General features: G+C 38.0%; 1 protein-coding gene across 1 annotated transcript; it reads right to left on the bottom strand.

Annotated features, from left to right (window-relative positions):
* Nucleotides 1-2,047: 2,047 nt before the first annotated feature.
* Nucleotides 2,048-18,806, bottom strand: LOC104238782 (uncharacterized). Its single transcript, XM_070163231.1, has 4 exons — nt 18,513-18,806; nt 5,035-5,169; nt 3,992-4,147; nt 2,048-2,856 (listed from the first exon to the last, which is right to left on the bottom strand). Exons 1-4 carry the CDS (start codon nt 18,804-18,806, stop codon nt 2,392-2,394), a joined length of 1,050 nt encoding a protein of 349 aa, XP_070019332.1. The 3' UTR covers nt 2,048-2,391.
* Between the last annotated feature and the right edge of the window lie 4,818 nt (nt 18,807-23,624).

The following is a 23,624-nucleotide window of genomic DNA, read 5'->3' on the forward strand; positions in this document are numbered from 1 at the left end:
CCTCCTTCTATACCAAATTTTAGCCTTCCATATTTCTGTTATCTTAGATAGTAGACGATAATTAAGATAATTAGACAAATAATATTCGGAAGGGGAGCCTTGATGTAAGTGATAAAGTTGCTATCATGTGACCAGGAGGTAACGGGTTCGAGCCGTCCGGTCCTTCAAATACATACATTAGCCACACTGCTTCTGTATACTTCTCTTATCATAGGGCATTTTTCTATTGTCTTTTCTTTATACATTCTTATGGACAGTAATTTCATGATTGTTTGGCATGACAATTTACTATGTTTCTTGAAATTGTAACTTCAAAAGTTAAATGCCTTAAAACATGACAGAAGACATAGCACCAGATTGATGAGAGATAATAAGAAACTTGTATTTAGCAGTTTACTATATTGCCAATATATTAGATTTTATCCAATGATTTCAACATTTTAATATAAAATTGTTAAGTATAGTGACAGAAGACATAGCACCAGATTTCAACAGAACACTTTATATTTGGATTTGGCCATTCATATTTGTGAACATTAAAGTCCAATTAGTTATTCAATAATCATCATGATTTCTAATTATTTATAAAGAATAAATTTTTTTTGGTTGAAGAATGAAGATGTTTCCATTTAATTTGAATACTGGGGGAGATACAGATTTTAACTATAAGAATGATATCGAAGTAGACACTTTTGTATCTCTTTGACGGAAAACTTGAAGAATATTACACAAAAGTCAAAAGAGATGAGGATATTAGAGGAGTGTTAAAAAACGTACTCGCATCAGATGTTTATATTAAATCATACTAATTTACTGTGTTTAAGTTTAGGGGTGGATCCATCCCTTTAAGATTGGGTGACATGGCACTTGCTAAGATGATAAAATTATCATATATAGATGTTGAATTTTCTTAAATTAGGTTAAATATTTAATTCTGCCATCCGTAGTCGTAAACTAGATAAAGGCATCATAGGTAATAAACCTTTTTAAAAGCTTTTCACGTGTGTAAAATTCAAGTTGGAATTTGTCTTGAACAACCTTTTCCGATTTTTCTTTTTCTTTGTGCTTTTTGTTTCCTTTTATCCTAGTCATTTTCCTTTTCGGCTACCTCCGAATTTTTTATTTGTCGTTTTATTATTTCCCCCCCCCCCTCTATTTTCTATTCTTTTATATGTAGTCTCTAGCATGAAGACTCAAAAACAAAACAAAGAAGAATTCCAAAATTTTAAAATTTCATAAAATAAGCATTCCTCTTAATCTCAAATCTATGAGTTTTCTTCTTTCAAATACGAAAAACTTGGGACTCGATGAGAATTTTTGGATTGTGATGAAATTCAATCTTCATCTTCTTTTATTATATCATAAAAATTTGTGTTATTCTATGGTTATTAAATATAATTTAAATCTCTTTACTATTAAATTATGATAAAAATTTCGTAAGTATTGCTTAAAAAGAATATGAGATTTATGATTTTGACTTTTTGGAACTAGTAATTTATTTAATTATCTATTGAAGATATTTTTTTTAGTTTTCTTATTCTGTTTGGTGTAATTCCCTTGTTGAAGATGTTATTTTACTGATGTGAATTTATTTTTAATATACAGAAAGAAAATGTAATTCCCTAGTGAAAATGTTGAGTTTACTTTTGTGTTATAATAAAGGTGTGATTCCTAATTTAAAATGCTAATTACGTTTGCTTCTTGATATTTGAGATGTAATTTTCATATTTACCAATAAAAAATACTCATTAAGTTGATCTAAATAAAAAAAAAATCAAAAAACAAACTTATATAAAAACCATTACGAATAAGTTTTCATGAGTAAAAAAAATATCCCTTTTACCTAGCGGACATTACTGTAATTACGCGTTTTACATTCTTGCCGCCAAAGCTTAAACCAACACAGAATAGGAAAGTAAAATTTCCATATACTACAATTATTATAGTAAAAAACTCTCATTTAATTGACGCTACAAAATTAGGAAACTAACGTTTTAATTCTTGTTGCAAACCAAACCGTTACTTCCCATTTCCAATCCCACGTAAATTAGGAAAACTCGCTCTGTTATTTATATATACACAGCCCCTTTTCATTCCATTCCACAAGTTATACTCCATATTAACAAAAGTTCTCTGTTTTACTGTTGTTTATCAATGGCTGAAGTGTACGGAGTTTCTTTCTACAGTGATCAAATAGAAGTTACTGTAACGAAGAATGCAATTGTTGTTAATGACTGGATTTTGCATACTTATCATACTCATAGGCGAAGACTGCACAAACTCCTTATTGGTCTTGATATCGAGTGGCTCCCTTATTTCAATCCAAAAGACAAACAACCAGTTGCTCTTCTCCAACTTTGTGTAGGCCGACGTTGCCTTCTTTTTCAACTCCTACACAAAGATTCCATGCCCGGATACCTCGCACAATTTCTGACTAACCCAAATTTCACATTCGTTGGTGTTGGGGTTGAGGGAGATGCTGAGAAGTTGATGTGTGATCACGGGCTTTTTGTGGCGAATACTGTGGATTTGAACCGACTTGCATTGTTGCATTATGGAGAATATGTGTATGGAAAGATGGGGTTGAAGAGAATGGCAAAAGCAGTACTTGGGAAAGTAATGGAAAAGCCAGAGAATGTTACTTTGAGTAAGTGGGATGCTGAGAATTTGAGCTATGAACAAGTTGAATATGGTGCTATTGATGCTTTTGTGTCGTTTGAGATTGGAAAGAAACTGTTTAATCAAATGGCAGAGAGAGAGAAGGAATTGAATTGCCATTATCAGCGATTCAATTGCCATTTTCAGCCACTGAATTGCCATTATCAACCACTGAATTGCCACTATCCGCCTCGGCAACTGCTACAAGAGACACAAGGGATGTTTCAAAATCTTGCTCTGTTTTGAATCTGAAATAACAACATTAGAAAAAGTACACAATAGTAAACTTTGTACAAGGATGTTCTCAAGCTTGAGACTTGTGAAGACATTGGCAACATTTTTTTATTTTTTATTTTTGGTTAAGTAGTTTATACATGTAATATGTATTGATTTTGATATTACATATTGTAACATAAATTTTGAATTCAAACTACTTTTGTGTTTTTTTCCCTTTTCCTTCACAAGCATCTTTAGAATCAGTGTAAGAACATTAACCCACAGTCTGAAGACTGATATCACATAAGATAAAAGAAGCTAATATGCAACTAGAAAGCTAACTAGTATGCCAGCTCCTTTATTTGAGAGGTTGTCCATGCTTGCAAATCTTTGCATAGGCGCGCTTGATTTGGTGCATGAAACTGGAACGATCCACTAACAGTAGTGACTGAATCATTCTCGCTATTACTTGAAGTTTCTTGCTCATTGGAAGTACTGTTCCCCGTCTCTTCAACAGGAGACATTGGAGTGGGAACAAAAAACTTGGCATTACACTAAAAATGTTAGTTTGATGCATAGGGCTTATCAAGTATATTCTTAACAATTAAACATCCTATTTCAGAATCAGACCAAGAAAACAAACAAGGGCTGTCGTGCCTAAGCCACAAAAGGTTCAAACATATCATCCAAAGATAATTAATAAGACAATATCACTTGCCTTGACCGGACACCCACACGACTACGAGCCGAGAATTGGTTGGACGTAGGTGGAAGAGGTGGGATTCCCGAACCGTCATCAGCAGAAGTTGGACTCTTCATTTCCGGAAATCCATTGTTGCATATGGAACTTTCACTTTTTAATACACTCTTCAAGTTATAATCTGGTGCTCCATTTTGGAAAACTGCACTGGTTGGTGGAGGTGCAAGGGTCGGTTCCTCAGCGGGAAGTTCAGCCCCTTCCTCTACCCATCTTTTAAGTTTTTCATCATAATAAAATTTATTCGTTTCACCCAATTTTGCTTGCAAGGAATCAAGACAAATGGAAAGAAGTCTCGGCATCAAACTTTATGAGGACCACAATCTAGAAGATGACAGCGGAGAAAAATAAATAATCTACCTGACGGCCTTGACAGGGTATGAGGACTAATCCAATAGTTTTCTGGAGAAGCTGGGAGCCAAAGCTAAAGCGGTGAAAGCGTGATGTCCCTCCAGCTCCTGATGCATTGCTTCCTGTGTTACTTGAGCTTGCTTCCTTTGACGGGTCAACGTGATCCTACACAAATACATGACAAACTCATCTTTTCAAACCAGATCAGATAGATTGAGTCAAATGTAACAGTTAGTGTCATCTCTTTATCCTCTCATCTATGTTGAATGATTGTCTCAGAGTTACTTATGGTGGAACTTTCTGCATTCAGGGAGGGTTCTCCACAAATTTGGCTCCTGGAAAATTGGTTGGTAAATTGCTTAACCTTTTTGATAGCACGGCTCATCGTATTGCCACCACCAATGCCAACTAGTGGCAGTTTACAAGGGAATGAACAACATCATCAGTTTGCGGGGTCTAGAGTTTCAAGTAGTCAGTCAACCATGGCAATGTCATCACTGATGCCCTCAGCATCTATGGAGCCAATAAGTGAATGGGCAGCAGATAGCGGTAGAATGTCAATGCACAGTAGAAGTGTTTCAGAGCCTGACATTGGAAGAACTCCAAGACAGGTGTCTTATCCCGTTTCTCTGTTCTCAATGTTTTAGTCTCAGGGGTTCGGCCAGTTTTAAGTGATTTCGACAATGCTTGACAGTACCTAAAATTAAAAATGCTAAGGAACCAGTTGAAAGGATTTCAAGGAACTCTGCTGAACATAAACTAGGATAATACTTTAATGCGTCCGATATCCTTCCAACTTCAGCTAACATGCGTGCATACAGAAGTTTATATGGTTGAAAAGGAAGGAGAATAAATTGAGAATTCCCCAGCACCTTCGACTATTCATAAATCTCAGTCCTCTGTCCATAAAAATATTTGATCAGTCAAGCGATAAACCCGTGTTAACCAAGTAGCACATACAGTTACATGAGTGCATATGCTAGCTGTGGCACAAGATGTTTCACATCTCGTCGTATGACTAGAAAATGCACAAAAAATTGAGTCAGCAGCACCTGAATAGCCTCTGGACTAGCATACGTTCGGGGAAATTTCAAGTGATCTGCACCCACAAGACACAATCTCGTTGTATCTGAATATGGTTCAAAGTTTGCTTCGGCCACTGGATAGCAAATGTGTGAAGCAACAATCTAGATCATTGTTTTTTGAAAAGGAAAATGTATGTAAGAAGCAGACGATAATGATTGTGTAAGATTTTTTACACAATCATGCACTTAAAAGGTACTGTTGCGGCAAAGCAACATGCTACATTGTGTAGCTAAGTAAAAAAAATTATTACTTCTTAATATTTTGACCCCCTTAGTGAAAATCCCAGCTCCGACACGGACCGTCAGTATATATTTTTGATGAAATGAGATTCTTCGTTACAAGCGTCGAGAAGATGCAAAGTTACAAAATAGATTAGAGTTAGTTCCAATTACAACAACAACAAAAGAAACTTACAGAAAAAGAAAGTACTGTCAGTATATATGACATTTTAATTTTTGATATGAAAAAATGAAATAATCAAGTCTCTAAATTTACACTTGATAAGCAAATGCGCCACACAAATTAGGACCAGTAGATTTTATTTTTTTGGGGAATTGATAATTAGGAGCGGGAGAATAATGCTTTTACCAGATGTTAATTGATCGTAGGGTCTCTTACGAGCTGAAAGAGGCTGTGAACCACCGAAATTCTGCTCGGAATTAGGGTTTTGTGGTGGTGGTGGTGATGCTGGCGGCGATTGAAGTGGTTTCCATCGCCGGGAAATTTTCTTCTATGATTGTCGTCGTTACGAGAGATAGTCTCGTCGGAAGGCCAATTCGGCGGTACAAAATGAGAGTTCCGGTGATATTCCGGCTGGTTTCCACCGCGTTCTGCGTTACCGTGGTCCACTGAGCATCACCGGTAAATTTACAATTTGAACCTTTTACGGTTTGTTTGGATGGTTGTTACCGTATTGTTTGTTAAATATAATAAACTTGTAATATTATAAAGAAAAATTATGATACAAAATAAAATTATGATATAAAAAGGTAAAATAAATGATAAAATAAAATTATCTATCTATCTATATCTATATTCTATATATTATTATAAAAACACGAATGTTAAATCTCTAAATATTGAACGACAAAAATATTCCTGAAATATTGACAATCTTTTATACCCTTCAAAATTGAATTATTTGTTCAAAAATATGATAGAATATGGGATAAAATTGTAATAATATTTAGTGTTAAAAAAATTGGTAACTCAAAAAGAGATATTCAAATTGTTGTCTAGGTTCATTTTTGTTATATTATATTAATGGATTTTTATTATACTATTAATTTGAATATATTTAATGTGTGTAATAGTAATTTGAATAGCTTTGAATATAATATTTTTATTAGCTTTAAATGACTATTATTATTTATTATGGCTATCAAAATCAATTAGTGTTTTGAATCTGACTATTTGATAACGTTCCATGTTTAACGGCCTTTAAATATGTTACGTTTCTTTCCTTTGGTTTTGTAACGATTCTTTCTAGACAATCATATGTCCACTTTGGACTATTTATATGTATAATGTGTTTATAAAAAGGTGTGAAAGAGTTGAAAAAGCAAACACTTTTCTTCTCAAATTCTTTTTATTGTGCTGGATTGTTTTTGATTAATCTTTGTTGTTTCTGCTCCTAGTTTATATTAAAAGAGCTTGTTGAATTCTGAGGGATATGCCTAATTTTATTCATCATGGTGTGAGCGAAATATCCTTAAGGACAGTGTCTTTGACACGCCTCAAGCTAAACCTTATTCTCCATAATAATCATCCAATTTTTCCAACAATCTTACGAATATTTACCACTTTATTCTTATGGAGAATACCGATTAAGTATATTATTCACGTTGACGTTTTCTGCATCGTTGTTGGTGTATTCGTACTTTTGGACCTCAAAATTGGATTCCGGTGGACTTTAAACACGATAGCTTGTTCCACTTTATATGTTTTTGTGTGACTTAATATTTAACTATCAGGTACGCGTAATTGGATTAATACTAAATTTATGTTATTTCATGCTTATTCTCGAAAATATAACAGGCAGATAAACTTTGACCTCAAGGTGATACATATAATGTCATTTCAATTTTAGATGTGTTTATAGTTGTACATTATTTGTTGATGTGAATTTGTATTTGTAATTTTGTATGTATATTTTGCATAGTGAAAGATGCTGCACTAATTTTGTAGTTCTTTTGATCTAGAATGTTTTAAATATTCTCTTTTAACATATTGAATAGGCAATATGATATTAGTTATTTCGGTAATTGTGGAATTTCCTAACATGTCAAAAGGACAATTTGTTATGTTGTTTGAGATCGTGAGAATAAATGGTATTTACATTTATATACTATTTAAAGGTTAGTGACCTTTTTCCATGAATTTGATATCCCTGGTCATACATATTTTCTAATTTGGAGATAAAATATTTTGGGTGAAGCTATATTATTAACTTGTTATTTATAAAGTAGAACTCTTTATGAGTTGTGAAAATGTTATCTCCTTAACTTGAAATTTTCGAAAATGTGGGGGACCATGGTGTCCAGAGTTATATAGCCCGATCCTAAGAAGGAAAAATATGAGAAAAAATTACTTATTAATGTTATAATAAAGCATTACAAAATTGAAATTTTTTGCGGCAAAAAATTTGTATTGGAAGATAAAAAATATGTTGTCTTTCTGACTTTAAAAAGTTATGTTGCTTCGGGTGAAGAAATCGTTAAATTATGACCCGTTTCCTATTGATTTGAGATATTTCTGTAGAAGTTAAAATTGCTTCTATATTTAGAAAATTTTACTTTGGTACTTGACAATGGAAGATACAAAAAGAAAATAAATTCTTATGTGTTGAAAAATATTTCAAAAGGCACTTGCAAGGAAATCAAGTTTCATTTCAATTGAGATGATTTTATGCCTTATTTGAGAAATACTATAAGTTAGTATTTTATGTGTGGAGTTTCCACTGTACTAGAAGGATACAGTGATGATATTGAATCTCTGATTCAGAGGAGAAAAGTTCAATAGTGATTGTGTGATCACCTTTTGGCGGGGTGTTATGGTATTAAAATTGCATGGAAGAGAGGTTGATTAAGCAACCTCTTGATGAGTTAAACCGACAATAATTATGTCGATGAATTGTGATTGCCAAGACACAATAACCATTGTAATCTTTCAATGGGTAGAGTAGACGCATTTGTTTAAGATATAATGTCATAAAACAATTGCTTAGAGATGAGAGTTTTTATACATATTATATGTAGTCAAAAGAGGATTTGGCCGATCCTTTGAATTATAAGTGAAACATCGAGGGGTTGAGACTTTTGCCAATTTGAGATGTATCAACAATGATGGTAACCCAACCTATGTGATTGGAGATCCCATGAACTAGGTTCATATGGGTAATAACAAGTCATTATTTGATCAAATATGCACTATCAAATTATGTCTCTTCCTATGGTGTGTGCGTGTATATAGAAGGAGTGTGAGGTTGAGTTATTAAACTCTTAATCCAATAATTCATAGCCTATTGTAGGTGATGTATTGTGCTGCAGAATACACTTGATGGATGGACCTATATGAGTGTGGAGTGGGGTCGCTCCTATGAAATTTGTGGCGAAATTTCTAGAGCACTCATGAAAACCAGGCGCGCGCATGGCCTATGTCACGACCCTAACCCCGAACCCGATCGTGATGGCGCCTCTCGTGAAGACAAGGCCAGCCAGTTAAAACCCAATTCACCTTTTAAAACAGTTAATCAACACAAAATAGTCTAAACATGATTTAATAATACTGAATAGCGGAAAATATCGATAACAATGCGGAAATACAACCGACACAGCCCTAATCGGGGTGTCACAAGTCACGAGTATCTATAGGTCATAATACAAGTCTGTTAAATCCAATAACTAGTACAAATGTTTGAAGGGAAATAGAAATGATAAGAGAGTATAGACACGGGGCTGCTGACATCAACAGCTGCCTCGTAATCTCCGAAAAGCCGCCTGGAACTGAAGGAATCAACACTCAGGAGCAGAACCAGCTACGCCTGAATCTGCACACAGGGTGCATGGAGTAAAGTGAGTACTCCAACTCAATGAGTAACAAATGTAAATAACGACTGAAAGTAAGAAAACACGTAAGACACAAGACATTCTATAATGAAGCAATAAAACCATTTAGAAAACGGTAAAACCAGTAAAAAGTCAAGTGAAATCCTCTTTCAACAAGTAAACAAGTAATTAACAGGTAATTAAGGTACAATAAACAAATAGAAGTTCGCCCCTCGGGCACAGTATCAACAAATCTGCCTCTTGGGCAGTATCTCAGAACAGAACCAGCCCCTCGGGCAATATCTCAAAATAGAATCAGCCCCTCGGGCTCAATCTCACATCACAATGGGTACGCACGCTCACTGGGGTGTACAGACTCCGGGAGGGGCCCCTTACGGCCCAAGCGCAATAACAAGCTATCTTGTGGCATCAAAACATTGCCCTCAGCCTCATATCAATCAAGTCATCTCGTGGCGTACATATCTCAGGCCCTCGGCCTCAAATCAGTATCAGTGTTTCCTCACAACATAGGCCCTTGGCCTTACTCAGTCAAAAATACTCACAAGCCCCTCGAGCAATAGTAAAACAGTCTTTCTCAGTCAAAAACATCATTTAAAATATCACTCAAGTCTTAAAACTGAGTAAACATAGCTGAGTAGTAAAACGGTAAAAAATAATATGACTGAGTTCAAGTAATGAATCAAAACAGTGAGAAAATAGTTATAAAAATCCATAAAGGATTCAAATAGTTGGCACTAGGCCCAAAGATGGCATTCAGCCCAAATAATGATGATAGCAAATAGTTTTTAGTCAAATACGTGGTAAAATCATAAATCGGAATGGACCAAATCACAATCCCTAATAGTGTACGACCCCACGCTTGTCATCAAGTGTGTGCCTCACCTCAATATAACACTACGATGTGCAAATCCGGGGTTTCAAACCCTTAGAGCATCATTTACAATCATTACTCACCTCGAACCGGCTAAATCTCTAGCTCGCGATGCCTTTGCCCCTCGAATCGGCTTCCACGCGTGTCGAATCTATCCAAAATCAGAATGAGGACATCAACATATTCTAATGGAACAAAGCCCAAGTGAAAACAATCAATAAAGGGCACAAATCTCGAAATTACCAAAACCCGACCCCCGGGCCTATGTCTTGGAATTCAGAAATTTTTACATCAATAGATTCCTCATCTCCCCACGAGTCTATGCATATCAAGAATACCAAAATCAGAGTTCAAATGACCCCTCAAATCCTCATTTTAAGGCCTGTTAAACTCAAGCCCTAATTCCCCATTTTTAGCCTTTTAATTCCTTTAATTACTGCCTTAATCCATGAAATTCTACCATAGAAATGTGTTTTAGGTCCAAAATCCTTACCTTAACGAAGTTCCCTTGAAATCCCTCTTCCATATCGTCCAAAAGCACTCAAGCCAAAGTAAAAAATGGTGAAATAACCCAAAATTCGCGAAGGGCTCTTTTAATTCATCTGCCCAGTTGTTCCGCATCTGCGGCACCTTCTGCCGCTTCTATGCTACCGCATCTGCGGCCTATCCACCGCTTCTGCGGAAATCACTTAAGGGCCAATTTCGCATCTGCGGTCCATACTCCGCATCTGCTACTCGGCAGGTGCGGCCCGTCTACCGCATCTATGGTTACTGACTATTCCTCTCGAATCCGCTTCTGCGGCTCACCTTGAGCACGTGCGGCACCGCACTGTCACGACCCAAAAGCTAACTAGTCATTATAGCACCGAACCCATCCCGCTAAGTAAGCCAACTCATCAAGTCCAATTTAATATAACTTACTAAGAAAAAATAAATGATCTCTTATACACCTCCCAAGTACTGGTAGTACAAATCATGAGCTTCTAAGAGTAGAATTTACAAAATTGATATAAAACAAATACATCTTCTGTTTGAAAAGTTACATAAACAGAGTTTAATGAATCTAAGGCTACCATAAACAAGAGGCAGCTACAACAGGGACGCCGGTACATTTTCCAAGTCAGCTCCCATCGAACACAACAACGTCGACATCCGAAATCTGCACGCAATGTGCAGGAAGTGTAGTATGAGTACAACCGACCCCATGTACTCAAAAAGTAACAAACCTAAACTTAGGTTGAAAGTAGTGACGAGCTTGTACCAAGGTCAGAGTCCACTCCAATATCCAGTAACATCTCATAACAATATAATTAAAGCATCACAAGGAATAATTCAATAATAAAATGCTCAGCTCGTTCACAGTTCAAAAAAAAATATTTTCTCTTCAAGTATAATAGTAAAACTCAATTCTTTTCACTGAAATCACTAAAATATAAGTAAGTCTGAAAACTATGATCTTTCCCATAAAACTTTCTTTCAAAATAGGAGATTTTATTTTTCAAATGACATGAGGAAAGTACATCTCTATGCCTATATTTCAATGTGCATGTCAATGCAATGCAAAATAGTGACCAAAACCATATGCATACTCTTAGAGTATCAATCCACTAAGTCTTCCCTGTCACTCAATCCTCTCAGTCACTCAGTCCTCCCAGTCACTCAATCCTTACAGTCACTCATGCCTCACAATCACTCAATCCTCCCAAGTCTCTCGGCACTCGCACTCAGTAGGTACTTGCGCTCACTGGGGGTGTGTACAGACTCCGGAGGGGCTCCTTCAGCCCAAGCGCTATAACAAGCCATCTCTTTGGCATAAATCAATCAGGCCATCGGCCTCACTCAATCATAAAGCAGTAACAACATACTGCGACGTGCAGCCCGATCCATTAATCATCCTCACAATTAGGCCATCGGCCTCACTCAGTCATCAATCTCTCCAGTCTCCTGGGCTCAAAATGTCATGAAAATCAGCCCAAAAATGATGATATAATGTATTAATAATAACAACTGAGACTTAGATATTATATGAATAAATGAATATGACTGAGTATGAAATATCAATGAAATCAGTGAGATGACAGCAATAAACGACCACTATGGGTCCCAACAATATCGGTATAAAGCCTAAACATGATATCTAGCATGATATACAACTCAATTTACTTATCACATGGTGAAAACACATATATCAACAAAGTAGGACCACTATACAGTGTCCTGGAAACAACAAAGTCACCATTCACAGGGTGCATGCCCACACGCCCATCACCTAGCATGTGCGTCACCTAAACATCAATCACATAACACATAATTCGGGGTTTCATACCCTCGGCACTAAGTTTAAAAGAGTTACTTATCTTGAACAAATCGACTCCAATGCCGAGTAAGCTAACAATACTCCGGAAATTCCATTATATGTGTATCAACCTTTGAACGCCTTCCAATCTCCTCAATTCCAAGCCAAACGATTCGAAACTAGTCAAACAACATGCAAATTAATCAAAACATACTCCAATTCTTATAATTTAACAATTTATGAAAATTTCCAACTCCGCTAAATAATTTGACAGTGGGGCCCACATCTCGGAATCCGATGAAACTTACAAAATCCGATAACCCATTTGATTACGAGTCCAACCATACTAATTTTACTCAACTCTGACTCCGGATCGATGTTCAAATCTTGAAAATTCATTTTATGGAATTTTAGAAAATTCCTCCATTTCTCTTGAAATATCAATTATCTAACCCCAAAAATGAAGATTAATTCATGGAATATAATCACAACGGAGTTAAGAACACTTATCCCAAGTTTTGTGGTGAAGTTTGCCTCTGAAAATCGCCGAAACCGAGCTCCATAGCTCCCAATGTATAAAAATGGCCGAAACCCCCGTTTTAAGAATTTTACCATTCTGGCGCCAAAGGTGGCACCGGGCGCTGCCTGTGGCGCTGGTTCCAGTAGCTAAAAAATCCGGGCTCCAGGGATAGCGCCCAGTGCTACCCTGGGCGCTGGCGATGGGAAATTATTTTTTCCGACACAAAAATGGGCATAACTCTCTCATACAACGTCCGAATTCGACGATTCTTTTTCCTATGGCTCTGAAATTTCAATACGGATCTAATGATTCAGTAAAAACTGAATTTGGATCTCACTTGCTTAATGTGGTACCACTTATTCTTGAAGAAACGCGTTGAAACGTTCTTGAAATGCCCAAATCCAACTCCGTTACCCTTCCGAAATTCACCCGAGGCCCTCGGGACCTCAACTAATTATACCAACAAGTCCTAAAACATCATACAAACTTAGTTGATGTCTCAAATCACATCAAACCCCAATAAAATACAAATCACACTCCAATTCAAGCTTCACAGAAACTAACAAATTCCAACTTCTACATTTGATGCCAAAACCTATCAAATCAATCCGGAATGACATCAAATTTTGCACACAAGTTATAAATGACATAACGAAGCTATTTCAATTTTTGGAATTGAATTTCGATCCCGATATCGAAAAGTCAACTCTCGGTCAAACTTCCGAATTTCATTTTTTCAACTTTTGCCAAAATGCTTCAATTTATTCTACGGTCTTCAAAATAAATATCCGAACACACTCCTAAGTCCAAAATCATCATATAGAGCCATTGAAACCATTAAAACTCCATTCCGGAGTCGTTTGCACAAAAGTCAAACTCCGGTCAACTCTTTAAACTTAAGCTTTGAACATTAAATTTCATTCTTTCAAACTAACTCTGAAATAACTGAAAATCAAAACTGACAATTCACACAAGTCATAATACATCATAGGAGGATATTTAAGACTTAAAATAGTTGAAAGGAGTGTAAATGTCCGAAATGACCGGTTGGGTCGTTACACGCACCTACGGTCCCCAAACCGCAGGTGCGAAAACACCAGAAGCAGCAAAACAACAACAGTTGCAAAACATCTCAACCTCTCCGACAACCACCCGAAATCATCCCGAGGCCCCCGAGACCTCAACCAAAAGCGCAAACATAACCCAATACCTTATTCAAACTTGTTCCAATCATCAAAACACTTCAAACCATATCAAATCAACCAAAACACCTCGGATTCAAGCCTAAGTTTCTAAAATCTTCCGAAATACGCTTTTGATCAAAAACCCAACCAAATCACGTCCGAATGACCTGAAATTTTGCAACACATCCCAAATGACACAGCGAAGCTACTGCAACTCTCGGAATTCCATTCCGACCCCTATATCAAAATCTCGCCTATCAAAACCTCCCGAAGCTAACTGACCCATCGGAACTCGCATCCGATCCCTCTAACACATAAGTCAACGTCCGGTTGACTTTTCCAACTTAAACCTTCTTAAAAGAGACTAAGTGTCTCAAACCTTACCAAAACCATTTCGGATTCGATCCGACCAACCCGATACCATAAAACACAGATAACAAAGCATAAAGAAGCAAAAATGGGGGAAACGGAGCGGTAACTCATGAGACGACTGACCGGGTTGTCACATCCTCCCCAACTTAAACAAACGTTCGTCCTGGAACGAGTCAAGAAACATACCTGAAGCCTCAAACAGGTGAGGATATCTGTTCCGCATCTCCTGCTCGGTGTCCCAGGTAGCCTCTTCCACGGGCTGACCTCTCCCCTACACTTTCACTGAAGCTATATCCTTTGACCTCAACTTCCAAACCTGATGACCCAGAATAGCCACCGAACCTGACGACCCAGAATAGCTACTGGCTCCACATCATAAGTCAAATCATCATCCAGCTGAACCGTGCTGAAATCCAGAACATGAGACGGATCCCCAATATACTTCCGGAGCATAGAAACATGGAATACCGGATGCACACTCGACAAGCTGGGTGGCAAAGCAAGCTCATAAGTCACCTCCCCAATCCTCTGAAGCACCTCAAAAGGCCCAATGAACCGCAGACTCAATTTCCCCTTCTTCCTAAATCTCATAACACCCTTCATGGGTGAAACCTTCAATAGAACCTTCTCGCCAACCATGTAGGACACTTCTCAAACCTTCATGTCAGCATAACTCTTTTGCCTCGACTACGCTGTACGAAGCCTCTCCTGAATCACCTTCACCTTTTTCTAAAGCATCCTGCACCAAATCAGTCCCCAATAGCCTAGCCTCACCGGGCTCGAACCAACCAACGGGAGATCTACACCGCCTTCCATACAAAGCCTCATATGGAGCCATCTGAATACTCGACTGGTAGCTGTTGTTATAAGCAAACTCTGCAAGCGGTAGAAACTGATCCCATGACCCTCCGAAATCAATAACACAAGCATGCAACATGTCCTCCAATATCTAGATAGTGCACTCGGACTGCTCGTTCGTCTGAGGATGAAAAGCCGTGCTCAACTCAATCTGAGTACCCAACTCTCTCTACACGGCCCTCCAAAACTGTGATGTAAACTGAGTGCCCCTATCTGAAATGATGGAAATTGGGACACCATGCAATCGAACAATCTCCCGGATATAAATCCCTACCAACCGCTCTGAAGAATTGGTAGTACACACAGGAATGAAGTGCGGGGACTTGGTCAGCCGATCCACAATCACCCAAATAGCATCGAACTTCTTCAAAGTCCTTGAGAGTCCAACAACAAAGTCCATAGTGATCCTCTCCCACTTCCACTCGGGAATAATCATCTGCTGTAGCAAGCCACCCGGTCTTTGATGCTTATATTTCACATGCTGACAATTGAGACACAGACCTGCAAATCCCACAATATCTTTCTTTATTCTTCTCCACCAATAGTGCTGCCTCAAATCCTAATACATCTTCACGGCACCCGGATGAATGGAATACCGCGAGCTATGGGCCTCCTCCAGAATCAACTCTCGAAGCCCATCCACATTGGGCACACAAATCCGGCTCTGCATCCTCAACACCCCATCATCGCCAATGGCCACATCTCAGGCATCATCGTGCTGAACTCTGTCCTTAAGGACAAGCAAATGCGGATCATCATACTGGCGTTCTCTGATGCGATTATATAAGGAAGACCGAGAAACCACACAAGCCAATACCCGACTAGGCCCCGAAATATCTAACCTCACGAACCGATTGGCCAAGGCCTGAACATCAACTGCAAAAGGTCTCTCCCCAACTGGAATATATGCCAAACTCCCCATATTTACTGTCTTTCGGCTCAAAGCATCGGCCACCACATTGGCCTCTCCCGAATTGAACAATATAGTGATATCATAATCCTTAAGCAACTCCAACCATCTCCGCTGCCTCAAATTAAGATCTTTTTGCTTGAACAAATGTTGAAGACTGCGATGATCAATGAACACCTCACAAGATATGCCATACAAGTAATGCCTCCAAATCTTCAATGCGTGAACTATGGAAGCCAACTCCAAATCATGAACAAGGTAGTTCTTCTCATAGGGTTTCAACTGACGTGAAGCATAAGCGATAACTCTACCCTCCTACATCAATACACAACCAATCCCAACTCTCGAAGCATCACAATACACAACATATGAACCTAAAGCTGATGGCAAAACTAACACCAGAGTTGTGGTCAAAGCTGTCTTGAGCTTCTGAAAGCTCTCCTCACACTCGTCCGACCATACAAATGAAGCACCCTTCTGAGTCAACTTGGTCAAGGGCAATGCGATAGATGAGAATCCTTGAACAAAACGACGATAATAACATGCCAAACCAAGAAAGCTGCAAATCTCTGTGGCTGAGGACGGTTTGGGCCAACTCTAAACCGCCTCTACATTCTTCGGATCAACCTGAATACCCTCGCTGGACACCACGTGCCCCAAGAAAGCCATTGAATTGAGCCAAAACTCACACTTGGAGAATTTTGCATAAAGTTTCTCCTCCCTCAATCTCTGCAGCACAACTCTCAAATGCTCCGCGTGCTCCTCCTGACTACGCGAGTACACCAGAATATCATCAATGAAGATTATGACAAATGAATCGAGATAAGGCCGGAACACGCTGTTCATCAAATGCATGAACGATGTTGGGGCATTGGTCAGCCCAAAAGACATCACCAAGAACTCATAATGACCATGTTGGGTCTTGAAAGCTGTCTTAAGAATATCCGAGTCCCTGATCTTCAACTGGTGATAACTTGAACGGAGATCAATCTTGGAGAACACTCTCGCACCTTGAAGTTGGTCGAATAAATCATCAATGCGAGGCAAAGGATACTTGTTCTTAATTGTTACCTTGTTCAATTGCCTATAATCAATGCACATTCTCATTGTGCCACCCTTATTCTTCACAAACAGAACAGGCGCACCCAAGGTGACATACTAGGCCGAATGAACCCTTTATCCAGGAGTTCCCGAAGCTGTTCTTTCAATTCCTTCAACTCCGTTGGTGCCATACGATATGGCCCGATAGAAATGGGCTGAGTGCCCGACACTAGGTCAATACCAAAATCAATATCCCTGTCCGATGGCATGCCCGGCAGGTCTGTAGGAAACACATAAGGAAAATCCCTCACAATTGGAACAGAATCAATACTAGGAGTATCAGCTCCGACATCCCTCACAAATGCTAGATATGAAAGACAACCCTTTCCAACCATACGATGGGCCTTCAAGAAAGAGATCACTCTACCAGGAACATAATCAGTCACACCTCGCCACTCGATCCGTGGCACACCCGGCATAGCCAATATAATTGTCTTAGCATGACAATCCAGAATAGCGCGACATGGAGATAACCAATCCATGCCCAAAATGAAATCAAAATCCACCATGCTCAGTAGTAATAGATCTACTTGATTTCCAGACCCCCAATAGTCACCACACACGACCAGTACACACGGTCTACAACAATAGTATCGCCCACCGGGTAGATACATGAACAGGTAAAGCAAGAAACTCATGGGGCATACCCAAATAATGAGCAAAGTATGATGACACATAAGAAAAGGTGGAACCGGGATCAAATAATACAGAGGCATCTCTATGGCAGACTGAAACAATACCTGTGAGAACAACATCTGAAGCAATAGCATCGGGTCTGCCTGGGAGTGCATAGAAACGGGCCTGACCGCCCCCTGATCGAACTCCCCATCTGGGGCGACCCCTAGCTGACTGACCTCCACCCCTAGCTAGCTGAGCGAGTGGTGGTGAAGGAATCGACGTTGAAGCCGATGACTGACCCCTCTGCTGGGACGAACTAGCAACATGACGAGGACGCTGCCTCCATATGTGGCCCATCTTACCACACTCATAACAACTCCCAAGTGCTGAAGAAGGGGGCTGAAGGGAACCCCTCGCACCAGAGTGACTAGCAGATGCACTCGGCATAGAAGAGCTCTAAGCTGATGGAGAACAGGATGAACTCTGAGTTGGAAGGGCGCTAAGTGATGACTGGCCCTGCTGAGATCCATGATAACTATGACCCGAAGATGCCACATGATAACCTGGGTGAGCTGACTGAGCAGGCCTGAATGAACGGCCTCTGCTGTGCTAAAACTGGCCCCTCGAAGGAGCACCACTATAGCTACCAGATCGGCCTCCCTCTCCTCTCGCTCCTGACGGCGAACTGACTCAATCTCACGAGCGATATCAACCACCTTCTCGAACGTAGAACCAGATACCCTCTCTCTGGTCATAAGAATACAGAGCTGATAAGTAAGACCATCAACAAACCTCCCGATCCTCTCTCGATCTATCAGAACCATCCAGATGGCATGAAGAGCCAACTCAGAAAACCTCAACTCATACTGTGACACAGTTATATCCTCTTGTCGCAACCACTCAAACTGCCTACGTAGCTCCTCTCTACGGTACTGCGGCATATACTTCTCTAGGAAGAGAATGGAGAACTGCTGCCAGGAAAGGGGTGCTGCACCAACATGCCTACGCCTCTCAAAATCCTCCCACCAGGTGAAAGCAGCTTATGAAAACTGATAGGTGGTAAAAGCGACCCCGCTGGTCTCCAGAATACCAGCAGTACGAAGCATCCTCTAACACTTATCCTAAAAGCCCTAGGCATCCTCGCCCTCTGCGCCACTGAAGGTCAGAGGCTGTAATCTACCAAATCTCTCCAACCTACGCTGCTCATCCTCTGGCATGACAGGAACCACATAGTCCTGAGCAGCTGCAACCGGCTGGGCTGGATGCACCCCCGACGTCTGAAGTCCCTCAACCAAAAGCGCAAACATAACCAAATACCTTATTCAAACTTGTTACGATCATCAAAACACTTCAAACCACATCAAATCAACCAGAACACCTCGGATTCAAGCCTAAGTTTTTAAAATCTTCTGAAATACGCATTTGATTAAAAACCCAACCAAACCACGTTTGAATGACCTGAAATTTTGCGCGCACATCCCAAATGATACAACGAAGCTACTACAACTCTCGGAATTCCATTCCAACCCCTATATCAAAATCTCGCCTATCAATCGGAAATTGCCAAAATATCAACTTTTCCAATTCAAGCCTAATTCTACTCCGAGCCTCCAAAACCCATTTCGATCACATTCCTAAGTCATAAATCACCTTCCGAAGCTAACCGAACCATCGGAACTCGCATCCGAGCCCTCTAACACATAAGTCAATGTACGGTTGACTTTTCCAACTTAAACCTTCTTAAAAGAAACTAAGTGTCTCAAACCTTACCAAAACCATTCCGGATTCGATCCGACCAATCCGATACCATATAACACGGATAACGAAGCATAAAGAAGCAGAAATGGGAGAAACGGAGCGGTAAATCATGAGATAACTAGCCGGGTCGTCACAGCCTATTAGCGCAAAACCGCGATAAACAACAAAGTGTGTGCGGGTATAATATGATAGATAAGACACTAAACTTACAAAAGAATTCTTGGTTCATAGAAGTTTTGACTTCACCAATTGTTTTGTAAGTTTAATCTTATTTTATCTAGGTCCGGTTTATAGTCCAATAGACACATGTTTCGACGCATTATGCTCATTTGTGAAAACCCAGCAAAATTTTTATTTCACTTTATTACTTAATATTCTTTTTAAGTTATGTGGGGGATTGTTAAAAAAAAAAAATTGGTGACTCAAAAAGAGATATTCAAATTGTTGTCTAGGTTCATTCTTGTTATATTATATTAATGGATCTTTATTATACTATTAATTTGAATATATTTAATGTGTGTAATAGTAAATTTGAATAGCTTTGAATATAATATTTTTATTAGCTTTAAATGACTATTATTATTTATTATGGCTATCAAAATCAATTGGTTTTAATGGCCTTTAAATATGTTACGTTTCTTGCCTTTGGTTTTGTAACGATTCTTTCTAGACAATCATATGTCCACTTTGGACTATATATATGTATATTGTGTTCATTTTTAAAAAAGGTGTGAAAGAGTTGAAAAGGAAAACATTTTTTTTCTCAATTTCTTTTTATTGTGTTGAGTTGTCTTTGATTAATCTTTGTTGCTTTTGCTCCTATTTTATACTAGAAGAACTTGTTGAATTTTGGGGGATACGCTTAATTTTATTTATCATGGTGTGAGCGAAATATCCTTAAGAACAATGTCTTTGACATGCCTAATAATCATCCAATTTTTCTAACATTTAGTGCCTAAAAGATAAGAGTTTGAAACCAAATAATACTAGTAAATTTTAGAACCATATTATAACGTGAATCAAGTTATAGTACCTAAAATATAGGAGTTTGTTACCAACTAATAATCGAACTTCTTAAAGCCACCGGTCATTGGAAACAAAAAGAAGAAAAATTTCTTAGCCATAATATCTCCTAATATTTCAATAACATTCTAACTTCTTGTTTGGTCGCATGAAAGAATACCTAAAAGAAACAAAAAATTAGAGTATTTTAAACATGTATAGAACATATAATTAGCAGTATGTCTTATTTCGACTTCAAAATCAGAGGTAGTTTTAATTAGAATTCTATATTTCATTGTTTATACCAAAATAGTCTATAAATTTATGTAGGATTAAAAAAATATGGTTAAATTATTATTAGTTCCTTTTTTCCCAAAGACGTGTCCTTTTAATTCAAATATTTACTAACATTTATACCCTTCAAATTTGAGTTATTTTTTCAAGAAAAATAGAATCTGGGATATAATATTTGATTGGATAGGTATGATGATCTTTTAATATATACGCTAATTTGCAACGTAAAAACACTAAATTTCAATTGACGTCTATTCATAATTAATTACTTTCAAAAATAGTTATACTAAATTACATCTCAAGCTTCTCCGTGACGATTGATTTCGACATACTAAACAATTAAAAAATTTAGACATAAAGATATGCAATAATTGAAATAGAATAACGTCCAACTGAAAAAAGTTCGATGAAAGACAATAATGACTAAATGAGTTTTAAGCTTTGTTTTCTCCATTGTCAGTATATCTTTATCTTGAGATATATATTAGACTTCATATACCTTAAGACTTAACTAAAGCTAATCATTACTTCACATAAAATAGTAAATAATAATGCATTCTTTAAGTTATTTTACAACTTTAATCGCATAACTTTGCGATTTCAGAATGTTTAGTTTCAATTTGTCCTCCCCATATTATGTCAAAACCAGTATTTTAAAAGGCGTTTTCTCGCCCCAAAAATGCCCCGGGGTGATGGTGTGGGGCGAAAGTCTCAAGAGGCGTACGCCCGGACAATTCCGGGCGCATTATTTTAGTCAGGTGTAAGCCCCAAAGATATTTTCAAATTAAAACAAAATTTATTGAATAAGTACTTTATATAATACCCAAATTCTCAAAATTCGGCTTGGTAATTACTCAAAAGTTTTAAAAAGGAAATAAAATGCATTAAATTTAAAAGCTAAGACTTTTTTTATTGATTTAATCCCCAATTCATAGTCTTTCCCAATTCTTTATCTTGTCCACTAGTTTGCTAATATCTCCCAAAAGCAACAAATATTCATTTTTTTTTTACAAATACAAAGAGAACTCCATTCTCCTTCATTGTAGCAAGTTCAAAGTTCAAATTGCAGTTTAGTCATCCTTTTTGTTCCTTCATGTAGAAAACTTTATTCTTTTCGACTCAAGTTACTTGAGCTTCTAAGTAGCGTATAATAGATTGTTTTGACTAGTTTTTTGTGGGAATGAAGCATACACACACACACATGCGCGCGCGCGCGCGCACACACACACACACACACACACATATATATATATATATATATATATATATATATATATATATATATATATATATATATATATATATATATATATATATATATATATATTACATATTTATAGTTTTCTTTTATTTTTATGCAATTTTACCAGTTTATAGATTGTCATGACCCTGGTTTCCCACCCTCGGGAGTCATGATGGCGCCTACTAGTGAAAGCTAGGCAAGCCAACCGTTTGAACAATTTATTTTTTTCCCCATTTTTAATCCTTTAACAGTTATGAACCAACAACTATAAACATCGGAATTTAAACAAGCGAAAGAAACAAATAAAACCATTTAATATTTCCAATACAATTTCTTAAACAAGACTACCCAAAACTGGTGTCACAACTTCATAGACGGTGTAGGAATACTACAAACAAGGTCCGAAGAACATAAATACGACACTGATTCTGAAATACATAAATGAAATAGGATGAAAGGACAGAGGGAGACGCCAGGGCCTGCGGACGCCAGCAGGACTACCTTGGATATCCGAATGGACTAAAGGCAGTGACCCAAAGCTATGGTCTGAATGCTCCAGTATCGGGATCTGCACATAGTGCAGAGTGTAGTATCAGCACAACCGACCCCATATGCTGGTAAGTGTCTAACCTAACCTCGGCGAAGTAGTGACGAGACTAGGACCACACTACCAAATTAAACATGTGCAGTTAAATAATATACATCGAAAAATAAAAATAGAAATGTACAGTTAAGGATGGGAGGGGGGTACATGCTGCGGGGACATCGACAACTAACAGAAGAACAACAAATAAATATGAGGATCACCACAGTTCAATTTAAAATAGGAAGGGAAAATCATGTTGCGGGGTACAACAAGTATCAACAGATAACCAACAATTAAATGTATAGAAACCATAACTCAGTTATCAATAAAAATCAAGAAAATCAAAGACAAGTGCACGATATCACCCTTCGTGCTTTAACACTCTCTCACCAAAACAATACATGGCATCACCATTCGTGCTTTAACACTTTCTCACCAAAACAATGAACGGCATCACCCTTCATGCTTTACACTCTTCCTCATCCAAGCAACAATCACAAAGCAATTAGGGCAAGGGAATCAATAACATCACAATAAAGTCAAGTAATAACAGAAAATCAGTAAATAAACTTAAAGAACACCATAACTCAATTATCAGCAAGAGTTAGGAAAATCAGGGACAAGTGCACGACATCACCCTTCGTGCTTTTACTCTCGTCCTCACCATAAAATCAATATAAATGGCACGGTATCACCCTTCATGCTTTTACCTTACATAATTATGACACAGAATGATCCTTCGTGTATTATCACTCATATAAAGGCACGAAATGGTACATCGTGCGACACGACATCACCCTTCGTGCTTTAACACTCTCTTACCAAAACAATGCATGACATCACCCTTAGTGCTTTAATACTCTTGCTCACCCAAAC

Source organism: Nicotiana sylvestris, chromosome 12, assembly GCF_000393655.2.
Source record: "Nicotiana sylvestris chromosome 12, ASM39365v2, whole genome shotgun sequence".
NCBI classification, from domain to species: domain Eukaryota; kingdom Viridiplantae; phylum Streptophyta; class Magnoliopsida; order Solanales; family Solanaceae; genus Nicotiana; species Nicotiana sylvestris.

Bases quoted from the DNA above. Each gene is read 5' to 3' on its own strand.
- LOC104238782 (XM_070163231.1), bottom strand. From the start codon at position 18,806: ATGCCGCAGTACCGTAGAGAGGAGCTACGTAGGCAGTTTGAGTGGTTG. The intron at 5,170-18,512 runs GTAGCTATAGTG...ACAATGATCTAG, and splicing joins AGGAGAGGGAGGCCGATCTG to ATTGTTGCTTCACACATTTG. The intron at 2,857-3,991 runs GTAGATTATTTA...CTCTTGTAGCAG, and splicing joins TACCCTGTCAAGGCCGTCAG to TTGCCGAGGCGGATAGTGGC.